At 40.2% G+C, this 17,131-nt stretch overlaps 1 protein-coding gene across 7 annotated transcripts in view; it reads right to left on the reverse strand.

Moving 5' to 3' along the window:
- The window catches only part of nrxn2b (neurexin 2b), a 667,491-nt gene that overhangs the window by 324,632 nt on the left and 325,728 nt on the right, over nt 1–17,131 (reverse strand). For 5 of the 7 annotated variants that reach the window (XM_079668270.1, XM_079668273.1, XM_079668272.1 and 2 more), the window contains 2 exons: nt 12,923–13,224; nt 1,073–1,096 (listed from right to left, as the gene is read on the reverse strand). In XM_079668270.1, the coding sequence (XP_079524396.1) occupies nt 1,073–1,096; nt 12,923–13,224 (326 nt within the window). The remainder of the gene's footprint in view (nt 1–1,072; nt 1,097–12,922; nt 13,225–17,131) is intronic. The other 2 variants (XM_079668275.1, XM_079668271.1) reach the window with 1 other exon arrangement.

The following is a 17,131-nucleotide window of genomic DNA, read 5'->3' on the forward strand; positions in this document are numbered from 1 at the left end:
GTCGATCGCACACAGCTCAGATGTTCTCAGGCAGTTCTCGTTATGGTCTGCATCAATGGCCAGACAGCTTCATATATTGATTCGTCCAGTGAAGGCAAGTAAGGCTGAGTATGTCTACTAAGATCAGTCAACCAGATTTTTGCATTTGCCATTTTATTCTTATTTATGAGCCTTCAGTACTCTTGAATTACATTTCTGCACCCAATTAGGGGTCTAATGACAAATTAAAGCACTTTATTTAGTGCCCACATGTGTGGAAGGCCAGCACTGTGTGCAGGTGCAGGTCTAAGAACATTCCCATCTGGTTGATTAATCAAGCTAAGGCCACTAATGGGATCAAACCCTCATTTGAGGCATACTTTATAGTGAAAGCTTTGGCCTCTGAATCAAGGGTTGTAAATACTCTTCATGACTCCATAAACAACAGCATGGCCAACTAAGATAACAGGTCACTAAACGGTGAACAATTCCAAGATAGGAAGATCATCATTGCGTTTCTCTTGTGTTGTTAAAAAAGTTACTGTTTACTTGCTCTCACTGGAGTTACTCGAGTAGGCTTTTTGTGTCCCTGAGAAATCTGCTGTGTACGCTCTATTCATAGGGTTATTCTAAGAAAATAAATCAGGAGGGGACAGGGATTAACAACAAAGTAAAAAGGTAACTTTTCTAATACTCAATTGAGAAAACATTTTTTGCATTATGATTCTTTATTTCTTCATACGGATATTGTTCGAAGTAAAACAAAATAAAACAAATCAAAAGGGTCAAAAAATAAAGCAAAATAAATCAAATCTAAATAAATGTATAATCTTTGTATTTTTGGGCAGACCTCTTTGGATGAACACGTAAAATATTTTCAGGAAGGGGAGGACTGGATGGCAATAAAAAGCAATAACATATAGAGAGGGCTAAAAGAAAACAGAGAGGTGGAGTTGTTCAGCTACCTTGGAATTGATGGCGGATTGCACTTTCAGTAAAGCAAACAGAATAGAGAGAGGTAACGGAAAACCCAGGGCAAACCAAAGTATAAGACAATTAGAATGATATCTACCATATAATGCAGTTTGTTTACCATAGCGTGTCCAATGCCTGCGTGCTTCAGGAGAAAACAGGGGGAGGAGAAAGAAAAAATAAAATGACCAACCTTAAACTTAAGAAAACACACCTCAACCCCAAAAAAGTGGAAAAGAAAAAAAGAAAATTGCGTTTTTGAAACCAGCTTTTCTTTTCATTAACAAATATGAATTTAATATTCATTGATTTCAAATCAATATGTGTCCTATTATTTATATAGTATAACATCCAAATAAAGAAATAAAGAAAGCAATTATATAATTAGGGTAATCTACCAAATGAAATAACAGAAAAGGAATAAAAGGATAACAATACATTTGTTAGTATGTAAGTCGCAAGTTAATTAGAGAAAACAACAGATGGTTCACATTCCGTGAATGACACAGTGTTAGTTTTTGAAATCATAAAAGGTAAGGGAAAAGAAAATTCACCAATGAAAAGAATCAAATTGGAAGAATTCTGAAGCTTGTTGTTAGTAAAAGAGACAAGAGTTAGAAAATCAACTTCCACAGGGGAGATTTGGGTAGTTTTGATGGGGGTGTTTGTTTAGAGTGGGGAAGGGGAAGAAGGAGAAGTTCATCAGTGTCAGGATTCAATCTGACGAGCTAATCTGGTCAGCAGCTGGCGCTGGGCTCTAGTCCATTTCAAATTGAAGTCCTTTTGTACTGGGCGAGGCCAATCATGTCTTGATCACTTGAATAGGTGCACATATCTCAGAAATGTTTCCCCAAGTAGTCATTAAGGGATTAATGTTGTTTAAGAAAGAGAAAACAAAAAAATTATTATTGCATTGTAAAAATTGACAATTGTGGTAAAAGCAAGGCTGCATTTCCAGTGATGTGAAGTCACTGAGGGCATTTAGGGAAACATCATTAATTTAGAAGATTCAGAAAAGGATAGAGAAGGATAGAGAGAAAGGTATTTCACTGAGGGTTCTGATATCTGCAGCAACCTAAAAAGGAGATGAAAAGGTCATTAGGTAACTTAATGTGGTTTTACACAATAAAGAGCAATGGGTGTTCTCCCTGGAAGGAGGAACACATACACCTGAAATGGGAAAAACAAACAATCAATTAATAAGGCATCATGTGGCATATCAGAATTATGATAGGTGTTGTGAAGAAGGGGATTGTTCTGCACATAGTTGCTTTACTGTCTCAGCAATATGTCGATTGTGTTGCTACAGTCACTTGTCATTGCTTGTTATCTCAGCCTATCAGCTCTATGTTGCTGCTCATGCTACTCAGTGGTGGTGCTCAGTCAGTATACTCTGTATCGGCAGTGAGAGGGTCAAATATATATCACTCAGATCTCCAATGAGTTTCCCTTCAGGGTGGAATGGACATCTAGAGGACATCTTATATTTTGATTAAAACATTTGAATTTGAGTGATCATATCTGATATCCTACCCTAAAAGGGTGATTTCAGAAGAAAAGTATTTGGTAGTAAAAAAAAAAAACTTCTGACGTTATGAGTGAGTCTGTCAGTCTGTCCCTGTAGAATACACAGTAGGTACTGTGGGTGTTTGTGTGTGGGATGGATCACTGAGTGGAGCTGAGTCTAAGTGGCAACCATAAACAAAGTCCTCTTCATGTGTAAAACTGGTGGTTCTGAAGCATCATGCACACCCACGCTTTGATCCCAGGTCATGGTAAAAAGCTGTCACCGGTCACACATTATGTCTAATGAGTCCTCTTATGCATTCATTAGGTGAATAAGATGCAGTGGTGGATGTGAATGCATGTATTTAAACTTGCACTGCTATCTCTCTGAGTTAAGAAAAACAACAGTTGACACATCAAAGAACAGATATGAAGGATAATCTCTAACAACTAGGAACCTAGCGACAGTTTATTAAGTTAGACAAATGTTTGCTTTTAAAAGTGACAATGACTGTGAGCCTTTTTAAACTCACTGAATGAATGTCTGTGAAACAGCAGGGTAAAGAAATGAGAGATTAATGGATGTGTGTTTTGTATCAGCTCATATGGAAACCATATGTATCAGGTTAAGGGATGGTTGTGAATAAATGTATTCTTCTGACGATCTTTGAATTGACATGATTGAAGTGATGGAGGAAAACACATGGTGGAAATTAAAGGAAGAGATTACATTTAGAGGAATATGTGCATGCATAGTGTCTGCCTTATCCTATACAATAAGTGTCAGTCTGTAAGTAAGCTGTATATGCATATAAGAAAGGTTTTTTTTAGTTATCCTGAGCATGTCAAAATAATATTGACCTTCCAATAAAAAAAAGAAGTATTATTATTATTAATAAGGGGATGCATTTAACTTGAAGTTGCATAAAAAAACGTGAATTTGCTGAATGAAGAAAGTATATGTGTGTTCATTTTCATTAAAATAGCACATCAATATAACAGGAATAGGATATGGAGAAGTGACTTGATTAAATGAGTGGGTTGTTGGAGGAAATTATGTTTTATTTTCCAGCAACAAATGAACCAATAGTTCCATTACAAGAAAGTCGACAGATCCACTGGGGCCAAGATTATAATAGTAGCACATCAAAAAATGCTAAATGAATGAGCTGCCACGCTGGAGAGAAGTGCAGCAAACTGAGCCATTGAAAGTCACGTGAGGATCCAGCGGCTTTGCTATTATACATGTTGTACTGCATGGGGATTGTAATTAATGCTGAACTGGTACCCCATTGTCAAGATCAATAGTGCAGAAAATTACATTTGTTCTATTTGTGTTAATGCATAGTGCTCTGGTCACTAGAGGAAATACAGTGGACTGGCAAAAAAAATAGAATCCTGGGGAGTCTAGAACCTTACGAAGAGTAGGAATGCATTCGTATCAAAATAGACCAACTACTCATTTCCTTTTTCCCTGCACTGTACTTTTCCTGAAAGCCAAAATGCCTGGAAGCCCTGCTTTGACAGCACTCACCCCCTCTCTGTAATTGACCCATGTGGGAGAACAATTCTGTGAATGGCGATGTTTGCTGATGGAGGATTAAGCTCCCAGTCGTGTAAACAAACACGGGTCCAGACAAACACCTTCCTGCTGAAACTGTCTCTCAGGGCCCCCCCTGGGTTCCGGAATCTTCATGTATTAAGAAGTGTGAGGACGGCAGCGAATGCTAATAGTGTTGTGATTCACTATCAGTTTTGCAAAGCTGTGCATTTCACAGACAGGTGAAACGGTTGAGACAAATCCTTTAACTCCTGCTGACGATCTGCATAATGCCATTCACAGTTGGCAAAGAAGTAAAATGGTGTTTCGGTCACGGTGCACTTCACTGAACTACAGCCACCAGTGAATAAGGTGGATAAATATATAATGACAAATGGATGGTTCAACCGAGCTAAGATTCCCAGTCCAGATAGATTCATCCTTGTAACGTAGAAAGGTCTAATCATCTTTTTCCTATAAATCTGGGACTTCAGTTAGAAATAAGTGATGCAACTGATACCGTGGAATAGTATTATTGGGTGGGAGGGAAATGGGTGCTATTTTTCACTAAGCAGACATTTCACAGTTTGAATTGATGATTAGAGACTGTATGTGTACCTGTGGAAACATGAGCTCAATGTTTGTTGGCTGCATCCATATCATATACTGCCTTGCTCGGTATTTATGCGTGGGCGGTGTATAAGGCGTTCTTCTGCAGCACAGACTGTGTGAGTGACCCTGTCAGATGGAGGAGAACTGGGCTTCGATTCAAAATAGCTCTTTCAGGTACATTTGGTTTTGCGTTCATTCCAATCATCAGCCATAGACTCGTGTCTGCTTCTCTCTTAATCTGGCTGGAAGTAATGGAAACCGGCAGACAGGCTTCAGGTGCAAATATAAATGTCACTGCAATTACTGTGAAGAGAAGTCTGCAAACAAACCGCGAGTGAGCGTCTGTGCATGTGTGTGCATTAAATTGCATGATTGTGTTGGTGTATTATGATGAAGGTGGTCAAAACGTTTTCCTCTTTTTCAGTTGTGCTACCTATCATACTAACCTCTATTTTACTATGTCTGACAGACTCCCTCATTCTCCATAGAAACCATCAGGAGGAGATTAATGTCAAGCAACAAGTACTTATTAATAATAAAGTAAAAAACAGTTAATGATTTAACAATTGATGCACAGCTTTTATGATAAACTTCACATTTTTGAGTTGATTTTAAAGAAAGAACATTCACTAAATGCTTCTTCAGACAGATGGTTATCTAAATTATATAGGCATTATAGTTTAGGAATTAATCACACAATGTGGGACCTGTTTTGAGCACGTAGCTCCAGCTAGCTTATTTTATGTATGTTATATTGTATTGTATGTATTTTAAAACATGCTTTGGTTCAGCTACCAAAGGGTACAACAAACAACACTTTACCTGGATGCAGGTAACAGCCAAAGATGCCTGTAATGATGGTCCGTTCTCTTCCATAATCTATTCCTGAATCTTTTAGCCGTTTCTGTCTCACTAGCATTTTATTTGAATGTGCTAATGGTACAGAGATTTGTTATCTGATATAGGTCTTAGAGACAGAGGGATGAATAAACATGAAAGTGCTGAAGCAGGTAGCGGCAAATGAGGCTGATGAGTGAGTGAGTGTGGGAAAGCGGGCGGATATGCTAATGTGATGGAAATGTGATGCAAATTAACTTTTTCCTCCTCAAATGCACAGAACCTCTCAGTGTTGGTATCAAACAACGCGGCTGATGTATTAGCATGAGGTGTTTGTAGCCAGAGCGGAGAACAGCCTCACACTGGGCTTCAGGTGCTGACATCTGATCAACATGGGGAAAGAATCATAGGGAAAGGAAAAAAAGAAAAGCACATCCACTTACACACAACGACTGTGCCCCCACCTCCTCTCGGCTGGAACACATTAGGATTGCTTTAAATGTCAGTGGCGGTGAACTCAGGAAGGATTACAGGGGTGTTAGCATGTCATTATGTACATCAAACAAATCCACCACTTCTGCCAGGCTTCAATAGCTATTCCTAACGTCACCATAAAGGAACGTCGCTGTATGTGTTAGCAAAGCCGAGCACTACACTTGGTATTTTCGATTTATCCACAAAAGCTTCAATCAGTCATTCTGAACGCATTATGAGGACTTCATTGAGATACTTATATGGGGATCGTATGTGCTGTAATAGCGTCACTATCATGTAAAATGCAGTCATGAAACCTTACAGGTGTGTAGTTGAGATCAAAATGAAAGGGGTTTAAAGATGAGTGTGTAGTGTATTCCAGGATGGCTAAAGCAAGGGGTCAGGAGATGGGGTAATAATAATAATAATAATAATAATGCATTTTATTTATATGGCGCTTTTCACGACTCAAAGACGCTTAAAGGGTAGAGGCCCCTCTTCGCTCCAGTTGGAATTTGGTGTCATTATATTGCTAGTTTTTTCATATGACTTTCCTCTGCGTACACAGCAGGTTTAAGAAGTAACGCAAGCATAATTCTAAATACTGCTGTACAGTAAATCAGGCAGACAATCTCTTCAATATATCAATATTATTATATTTTACTGGTGGACGTAGGAGTAAAGCAACTACTGGAGTACTCCAGCCAGGGAAAATTCACTACCAAGCAGCATTGCAGACACAGTTGCTAAGTGACAAGTTGCAGGTAAGAATGGACGTGGAGTCATGGTGAAAATGAGGGTGAAAGGGAGGGAAGAGGAGCAGCAGAGGAATTGATTAGTTCTCTCTTAGGAATAATGGCTGCCTCTTGGAGTAATGTTGGATGAGAGTGGAGGAAGATGATGAATGGACTGATGGATGAGGAGCAGGGAGGGTTATTGCAGCTGATCAATGCTTGGTGAAATGGATGAATAATAACAAGTGAGAGAGGAGTAGCTATAACAGACGAGAAAGAGGTGGGGAGTGTCCAGGCTTTCATATTGATTAAAGGGGGAGGGGGGCAGTCTCATTCTGTCATCTCACATGAAATAAATGCGTTTACTCCCTCAACATGCTCTGCCACTTAAAACATGATTTCTTAAACATGGTGATGTCTTAGTAACATGTCAGTTACTGGATGATGAATGAAGGGCTTAAAACACTACGGTACATTTGGAGAGTCATCTTTTTTAAAAGGGATGATGATCACAGCCCATGTGGAACACCTTAATAAACTAATAAATGACAATAAGTCTACCTGATTAATTTTGCGCTCATGATACAAGTGTTACAGCATTGTCCACTTTTGGTGGTTTTTTATCAAAGGTTTTCAATCCCTTGACTTGGCCTGTTTCTCTATAAAACGACCTTATTGTAGAAGAAAGGGTGTATTCAGGAGCAGCGTAGAGCTGTGTTGTGTGTTGAATATGAACACACACAGTTAGCTTGCAGCAATTTATATTATGTATGACAGACATGCATGGAGGCCAGAGGAAGTTTGGAATTTGATGGGGCGTGTTTGTGCGTGCTTGCTCAGCTGAATTACTGTGTTTGCCTTATTGGATTGTATCTTGTGTAGTCCTGGTGCTTATAAAGTTTGTGTGCATTAAGTTTTATTAACCATTATTGACTGGGTGTGCTTGAGTGTAAACAACCGCATGCTGCCCGTGGATTCACAATGGTCCAAACTTGGAAAGTATCTCCTTCCCCCTGGACACTGCTGATGTTGATACTTGTGTTACTCATGCTTACTAACTTCCTTGTTTTTGCTTATTCAAGGAAAGTTTGCTAACTTGATTCCGATGAAGATCAAAGCTTGCCTTCTCCAACTAGACGGTGGGCCGGGGGCTGAACATGCATTTAGCACGGAGATTACTAAATCAGTTTGATCCATTAGTCAATCTAATAGCTGCATCCAAGGTCCACTTATATGAAAAGAGATGTGAATGCCTGGGGTAAAGAACGTCAAGGTAGACAGAAGGAGAGGGACAGCTAGAAACATGAGGACTGATTATACTGTAAGTGAGAGAAAAAAGGGAGGAAAGGGTGACAGTGACACAGAAAAAGGGAATATAAAAAAGACAGATATTGAGTTCAGAGGTCTCTCTCTTTTGACGCTGGCTAAGCTTCTGGCCCAGTTCTGTGACACAGTCGATGTAGAATATTCTGGTTGTAAAGTGACATTGGGGAATGCAAAAGAAAGCGTGCTTCCGTTTTTTTTCCCTTAGTAAAACAAACCGCTGTCTCTCTTTCAGTGCTCCCCCCATCCTCCCACTCCTCTGATATTCCTTTAGTCTCAAATAGCAGCACTGCACTTCATTTCCCACTCTCTGTTGTGCACACAATCATCATCTCACTCTCTCTTCCTCTGATGAACAAACAAAAATACAGACATACAAGCACGCACTTCCTCTTCTCTGCCAGTGTGTGTCTCATGTTTCCTCTGACTGCCTGTGGTGTCCGTTGGGATGCTAGTGCCTGTTAAGCATGCAGACAGGCCGCTGTGATGTGAGGCCATTCAGTTTCCAGTGATCGTCTACATGGAAAGTTAGCCTTACTTTATATTGGTTTATTTCTATCTATCCAGTAAATTGGAAGCACGATATCCATCAGTATCTTTACGCCATGGAATATCTATAATATGAACAAAAACACTTTTTTTGCATTCTGTAAATGTCACGCAAATACCATAACAAAAGCTACACTATAGTAAATGACATATTACAAATGTTTAACCACATGATTCAGTAGTCATAGCTGTGAACACAAAAAAGATGTCCACCAATTGATGGCACTCTGCTCCTGCTACTGACTGACATCAGTAACTCTACATCCATGTCGTACCATAACTAATCTGGGTTCCAGTCAATGAACAGTTGCTCTATTTGTTGGTTGCACTTTTAATGCCATGGGAATAGTGATTAAGCATGAAGAGAGGAAGCTGATAAAAACATCTGCTGGCTGCTCTCATTTCATTTGATGTCCCCATCTCACTGCTGGCAATGCTATTAGAACCTGTATGCAAATCTAATGTTTGAAGGCAATGCATTAACTATCAGACATTCATCAAGACTCCCACTGAACATCCGCCTCTACCTGATCTGCACTTGCTCTGCTGCTCTCTGCAATACACATACACACACACGCAAAGTGATTGATTGACTTTGAAATATTTTAATGACAGTAATGGGTAGGAACATAACAACACAGGCGCCAGTGGTTTTAGTTGATGTTCAAAGTACTCTCAATAGACTTGTGGCTGGTATTTCTAGTTGTCAAAGCTAAAAGTTATCCCAACATAAATACTCACAGACCATACAGCACAATGAAGAATGAGAGTTTCATATTTAAAGTATGAATTGTGCTTGGATTGCTTTAACTGCTAGATGTATGCTGACTTGTATTCCATCGCACAATTATACATATATGTTTGACCTACTTACACAATGTGTTCTATTTTACTGCAGTGTATCAGATACATATATCATTTTCACCACAAGACACCCTGACATTCCATCTTTGTCTTTTCCCTACGCCTTTCTGCATTTGCCCTTTGCCTCCCAGAGGACGGTGGTCATCAGTGCTGAACTCGACAAGATGTCTGTGACAGTAGATCAGCATGTCAAAGGGAGGGAGGATGTGAGTGAGGGATCCCTTGCTCCTTATACAAACCAATATGTGCATTGGGTGGGGTACAATGTGTGTGAATTGTGGGGAGAGAGTTGCAGTGATGAGAGGTCAAGGCGTGTGTCCTTGTCTGCCTATCATCTGTGCCCTGTAGAGATTAGCCCCTCTCTTGGAGCAGTACTGCCATATGCCACCAAGGGGAGCTCTGAAGCTGTGATCATCTGTTAGGAATACAGCATGTCTCCCCCATCCTCCCCCTTCTCTTCTCTCTCTTGGCGGAGAGTCCCTATCACCTCACCTAATTCTGTCTGCTTCATTTTATCCTACACAAAGCTGACAAATTCATAGGTTTTGTGGAGAAAGGATGGAAAATATACACACAGAGAGAGAGGGGAGAGAGTGGGTGAGGGAGACTGGCTGGTGAGAGCTCAGAGGCTTTACTTATTTTGGAGCTTACTGATGCAGCTGTAGATATTTATGACGTTGCAAGACCCATTAAGAACAACAGACAGAGAGTGGATGAGACTGTTGAGACCACTACGATAGCCGCAGCTGGAATCTAACGCTCGTCTTTTAGATGGTGGGGTACTTGTAATGCAAGATATCATGTTAGCTCCAGTGGGAAGACCAGCGGAAAAAAAGAATGGTGTGTTTGTGTGGATGGACTTGCATAGCATTTGCATTTGTAAATTAGATAATTAATAGCACACTGAAAACAGAATGTGGACAAATTGTTAGCAAAGTGCGATACAATTGAAATTAGCAGCCTAGCATTATATACATTCTTTGCCCAGCTTATATTGGTTAGTTTTGGTTGGACTGACATGTGTACATTTTAATGCAAGGTGTTTTTAAAGGCGAAGTTTGTATAGTTGGTGTTCATTATTTTGTCCACCATTTGCAGTCATTCAACAAAATACATTGTTTTGTATAAAATGCACAGAGTATAAATTATGTAAAATTTGATATGCATCTCTTGATGAAACACAGAAACAAACTATTGTTCTTTAGTCTAGATATGATTGACCTTTGTCATAAAGCTTAAGGCTTATGGTGCCTTGCTAATGTAATAGACACTATTTGCAGCTTTTAGAATATCATGTTAAAGAGAAATATATTGTGTTCAATTGTTTCAAAGTAAATTCAAGTTAAGAAATGTGCAGTAATGTACACATGCAGTAAACATTTATTTTGCACCAGCATACATTTTGAATGATGATACAAACAGTGTTGTCTAATTTTAAGTGTTATTGATCGTTGTTAAAATATGTAACATCTTGCTCCCCTGGTGACACTAAATAATACCAATAACAAACATGTTCTATTAATATGTTGTAACTATAAATGTACTTTTATAAATATATATAAAACCAAAAAGAGACTTATAGTCATTTATTTGACTGTTTAAAAGACGATACACTTATTTAGTGAATGCACTTAAATGCCTTGGCTTAAAGCTTGCGAGTATTTATTGATCAGCTAGGTATCAGGGCGGCAGCAAACACAGGGTCAAAGGTGGTCAATATAATTGATACCCCGTTCTTTTGTCTCTCGGTGGGGATGGCCTGGTGTAAATCTAGAGAGCTCTTTAACACTTAGGCCACCTGTTATGTCAATTACAGTGATCCACTGAGGATTCAAGCTATTATGCAAGTTAATAGAGATTGCTGGGAAGCTCAAACCGTAGTTAGTTCTAGTTCAAGGCATGGACTGAGTGCTGGTGCTATACATCTGCTCAGCTACATTAGGTTTCCATATGAAGATCGAGGACAAAGTGAGATTAACATAATACTACACGATGTGCCTGCTGTTTTTATGTGAACAACAGGTGCGTGTATGTAAGTTTACGATCAAGTGATTTAACTCATAAGCTTTAAACAATACACGTCATAGACACAATTATATTCAAAGCTGTATTTAATAAAAAAGGATAGGAATCATTTAGTTAAAAAGTATAGGTATAAGATGGGTAGACAGACAAGGCAGATAATAGTGTTTCAATGTACGTGCATGTGTTACTTATTGTGCTAATGCTGCAGTTGGTAGGTGGGTTGGCTCCTGCTGTAAATCTTTAAAACTGTGTTGGCCTCCCAAATTCATAAAGCTAGTCTCACTCCGCTGATCACACTGAGCTCTAAAGCATAACATTTTGATCCCTGTGATGCTGTATTAAGTTACCACACTGAAATATCTCATATTATTGCATTATGATTGACATTCTGATGTCTAGTTGGCATGGACATTTCACCCTATAATTTAACAGCACTTAGTTCATATTAAAAAACAGTTTGTATTCCTTCTTTAGCCTCTTAAGGTCCAACAGTTTGAAAAAAACCCACCCCATCCTCTTTCTTAGGATGTTTTTGCAGGCACACACAAAGAAGTAAAACTTTGTGTTAATGCATTCACATCAGGCCCTTTTGCATTTGCTGCAACTTACAATTTGTGTTATTAAGTCTGACAAGCCATTCATTCCAATTAGAATTACTACAAAAAATGTGATAAGTAAACACGGCAAGTGTAAGTGAAATTGATTGGATCTCACTCATGGTATCTGCAACTGCCAATTGATGACCTGGTGCATCCAAAGAGTCTCAAGCATGCCGCGTGTGTACTGTATGTGTGTACTTAGTAAGTGTATACAATTAAACTTGGAAGAAGCAGAGGAACACTGCAAGTCACACACAGACATGCAGGTTGCTGGGGCTCTTTGGTTTTCCATTAGCTAAAGGTCTGTAAAGATGTGTTAGGTAATTTGTTCAGAAAGGGTTTAAGTGCATTGTCACCTTTGATATATTAGGGTGCATTCCATTTGTGTAGCTGAGTACATTATGTGCATACATACTGAAGAGAGCACTTTCTCCACTTGCTCATTAATAACAATACAAAACAACGTCCTGGGTAGAACTCTAAATGTGCAGATTTGTCTTTGTTTGCAACATGATGCATATTTACTCACTCGGAATTGGGATTTTAGTATCATTTTCACTTGCACTGTGTCTTATCTTCAATTATTTGCTTCTGAGTAACCTTTGGAATTGAAAGTGAGATAGATCTTTGGTCATTTTATAGAATAACATGAAGCCAATTAAAGACAGACACAAACAGCACCAGCTTTCTGTTCAACATCAACCTAGGAAAAGAAAAATGTGGTGTTAAGATGGCTAGCAATCAAAAGTAGAGGACAGAAGAAAGACGAGACCAGCATTCCCGTGAGCTCTGTGAGAGAGAAAAGACAGAGTAAAGAAGAGTCAAAGGAAGCAGCAAAGATAAGTTGTGTGACGGACAGAGGCACCACTCCAACTGTGGTGGCCCTGGATTACACGGGCAGTGTTTACCTGGCGCAGGTTGCGGGTGACGCGCACATCGTGCCAGGTGTTGTCGTTGAACTTGCCGTTGACGGGCTCCACCAGGGCCTCGAAGGCCCCAGAGCCCAGGTTGATGACCAGCCAAACGGCGCCGCTCTTCAGGGACAGGTTCACGTAGTCTGCCGATTTGCCGGTGTGCAGCATGAGGCCGTTGCGCTGCAGCGTGCGGAAGGACAGCGTGATCTCGTCGGTGCTGCTCTGGATGGGCGTCAGCGACAGGTCGTAGCAGAAGAACTCGTTGCCCTTGAAGGTGGCTACTGACTCTTCCTTACCTGGAGAAAAAAGAAGAGAGGAAGAAAAGGAAAGGTAAGTAAAATAAAAACTCTATGAATGCAGGATTAGAGCAATATTATGTCTTGTAGTGTTAAAAACCCATATTCCAGCTATTAAAAGCCAAATAGGGTCTCTGAGCAGATTAACTTCTGAACACTGGTATTGCTCACAGGATCTCATGGGTAAAATATTTTGAGATGAAACCGATTAGCTATGGTTATTAATTCCAGTGTTACAACATGAATTGTTGCTGCGGCTCTAATGCTTGCAAGAAATGTTCGCATCATGAAAAATTCACGGGGCAAAAATAACACTTCTTTCACTTAACAAATACATGAAAGGCACATAATAGAACCGTATGAGAGCTCCTGAGACGGTATGAGAGAAAACAGAGAGCAAATAATAGGGGGAGCATGAACGTCGAACAGAAAGGGAAGAATAGGTGTTGACAACTTTGCTAATGCCTGTCAGTCTGTCTGCAGCATATGGCCTCTTTCCACTGCAGGGAGCGCCTTCACATACTACCAGTCAAAACAGCGAGTTCGTACAATGGACAAGTGTCAAACAGAAGCCTAACAGCAGCAGGGGAGGACACAGTGCATCAGTCAGGAACCGATGGAACACCTGCCGCTGTCACAACATGAAGTACCACTGCAACAAAATCACAGCAGTGACACCTCAATCACAGGAGTGTGAACACTGGAGCCACTGAGCATGAGATGAGCTTTTATCTAGTTATCCTTATTGTCTCCTATAATAACATTTACATACTGTACAGTGTATTATGTATTGTTTTAATTTTATTATTTGGATCATATCATATATTTCCCCATGTCTTGTACAATAGTAATGACCCCAATGTTATATTGATTTATATAAAATAATACAAAGATTGGTTACAACAAATGCTGACATCGTTGGTGCAGATGCCCATAAGAATGGCATATCTCAACTCTTGAATAACTCTTCAACACTCATTGGCTACACAAATCTACTGGTTTTCCAACATGAACTGTGATATGAAGTGAAACTCAACTTCCTGTGTTCATTTGCCCCTGTGCACCTCTGTTTCCCTGGGGGGCCAGATTGAAGATCCTGCCTCAGGTAATGAGGTTTAGGGCTGAATCAGGAAGGAGAGGGTGGATCATCAAATCTAGTTTATCCTGAAGTTCCATTACAGGAGGATAGCTCCTAGACCTCAGTGCATTTCCCCGGGGAGGGAGGCTGGAGCTGGAGGGGGGGGGCTTGGGGGGCTGGTCAGCTGGCAGACAGATTGAAAGCCAAATTTCATGAGCGAGTGAGTTTGCCATAGGAGCAATCTGAGGTGAGAGGATAGTGGAGATGGATAATGTGTGTCCATGTCATAGCTGTGTACTTTGTACTGAGATATGGCCATGGAAAGGTCAAGGTGTGGTAGCCTACATGAGGAAAAGTTGATTAAACTATTTTATTAATGCCAAGAAAAGGAAAAACTGTTGCCTGGAAGTCACATGAAAAGGTAAAGCAAAAGGAAAAGTGAGAGGCAGAAGAGTGCTTTGTTAAATGACACACTAACTGCTATACTTCTGGAACATTAAAGGGAATGCTATAGCTCCCTTTGAGGAAAACGTAGACACATACTATGGGTGCATGCACTTGTATAAAAGAAAAAAACATTTCACATGTAGAGGAAAAAAGAGGAAGTGAGGGACGAAACGGCATCAAGACAGAGACAGGTACTTAAAAGAGCATTTTGGCTGAAATTGAAATTTAGAGCAATCTCAACTGAAGTGTGAATTGTTATCGAAAAAAGGCATCAAAGGAGGAAGAGGAAAGAGATGAAGAGGAAAAATGACACGGAGGAAGAAAAAGCAAATCCCCCAAGAGCAGCCTTCTGGCGGTGCCTGCGATGCTGATGTAGGAAGAACAAAAGCGTGGCAAATGGACCACAGCAACCATTTTCAATTATGTATTAAGTTGGGCCCTCCTCCCAAAGTATGGGCTGTTTAACGGTAAGCAACAAACAGCTTGTGATTGCTTCCATGGGCTCAGCAAGATGGAGCCGCATGCAAAAAACTTTCTTTTGTTTACGTCTGTTTAATGAATAGAAGGCTGAGAGGATGAGATAAAGCTGGAGGGGATCAGGGAGTGACAGGAGAGGACGAGGGGGGGAGGGGGGGACCGTTTGCACTGTTGCACGCGGCAGTCTGTTCACGATGCCAACAATGTTCCTTCATACATTTTTCATTCTTTATATCATTTTTGTTCTTAGAGTTACGAAAATCTAATTGACAAAGCCAGGAATGTAATAATGTGTTATCCAACATTTGACACCATTTCTCGCATATTGGATTAGGTCATCCCTGTATCTCTTTTGCCCAGCAAGTCACTACAGCTCTTCACACTGGAAAGCCTTTCTTCTAGTTTCCCAGGAGAGAAAATAGGATCACTGCAGCCTTGACTTTCAAGAAACGTGAATTAATGCAAGAAATGCCTCTTTTCTGTCCTTCTCTGAAAACACCTAAGCTCTGTTGAATATGCTGTCATTGCTGTACATCCGTTTCTCCTTTTACATCTACTTTGCATCTCCATCTCATCCTCTCGCTCCCGTGGTAGCACTTTTGTGATTACCGGCACATACACACTTGGACTATCGTTGTGCGCTTTTCACTCAGATCAAATCTCTATCCATAGAACCCCGAGAGTCGACGCTGTAGCCAGAGGTAAGACAAGACACACACGCACGCAGCAGAGACTTAAGTGCTGTCAAGGTCTCAATTAACCTCACAGAAGGCCCTGACTACATTACAGAAAAGACTCATTTAAAATATAGCCACCCATAATAGCATCTCTATTATTAATTAGATGTTCAGCTCCTCTGTATTTGATTTCATTGCAGTTAGTAGCCAGACCTCTAGTAGTGGGTATTTTGAGGGGTCCAAACATTATACTCATCCATCTTCTCCCACTTCTCTTTAAGCGGGAGAAGATGGATGGATGGAAACATTATACTCCCTGTGTTGATGCAGAGTGGTCCAACCATCATTTGATTCATGACTAATCACTCGGGTAATTTGAAGTGCTTATCATTCGTCCGAATGTATCCGCCAGCTGTATTCCATGACGCAAGCACTCCAGGCTGTTTCTCCTATGCGTCACATTTAGAAGTTAAGTCGCTTCCAAAATGTCAATACACAAGACAAAAATGTAAACCCAGACTAACTTATTCTGCTGGTACAAACAGTATTGTTGAGCTCTTGTTGGCTTGGATGGATGAGGGTTTAAGCAGCCATATAGTGGCACTGTTAGCGCAGCTCTTTTTGCAATATCTAAACATAACCCCAGCTTTGAAGTGTTGCTCTCGAGCTGACATCTGATTTTTTGCCTTGAAGAAAACATTAAGATTGTTACCATAGCATCAGTACAACATCACCCCTTCTTTTCCAGGCACTCAAAAGTCTGATCCGACTCCTATCCATGTCAGATCTGGCTTTAAGGTACTTCTGATGCCTTAAAAAAGTGTAAATTGGCACACCATTTCATACCCATGTGATCTCCTTAAACTTGATATTCCAGCTGTGCTCTCTGATCTAAGAATACAGGGCTCCTGCCTGTCCCGAGAGTTAAAAATAAAAGCAGGATGCCTTCCCCATCGTGCACTCTGTCTTTGAAATACCCTACCTGTTGATATCAGACTCTGCTGAGGCCCCTTAAAGCCACACTTTAATCTTATATGTACACTTTCAGTTGCTTCTTCTTTGATTGCAACAGGCCTTAAACCTGTTTCATGTTATTTGGTATAATGTGCCTTATACTACTATCACTCAGGCAGGAATACTTAAAACCTTATAATAATAGACTATGTTTATCTGGACAATAAGTATATTCCGAGCCGTGTGCATATCTCACTTTAAAGGGGACCTATCA

Source organism: Notothenia rossii (assembly GCF_949606895.1).
Source record: "Notothenia rossii genome assembly, chromosome: 3".
Taxonomy (NCBI): Eukaryota; Metazoa; Chordata; class Actinopteri; order Perciformes; family Nototheniidae; genus Notothenia; species Notothenia rossii.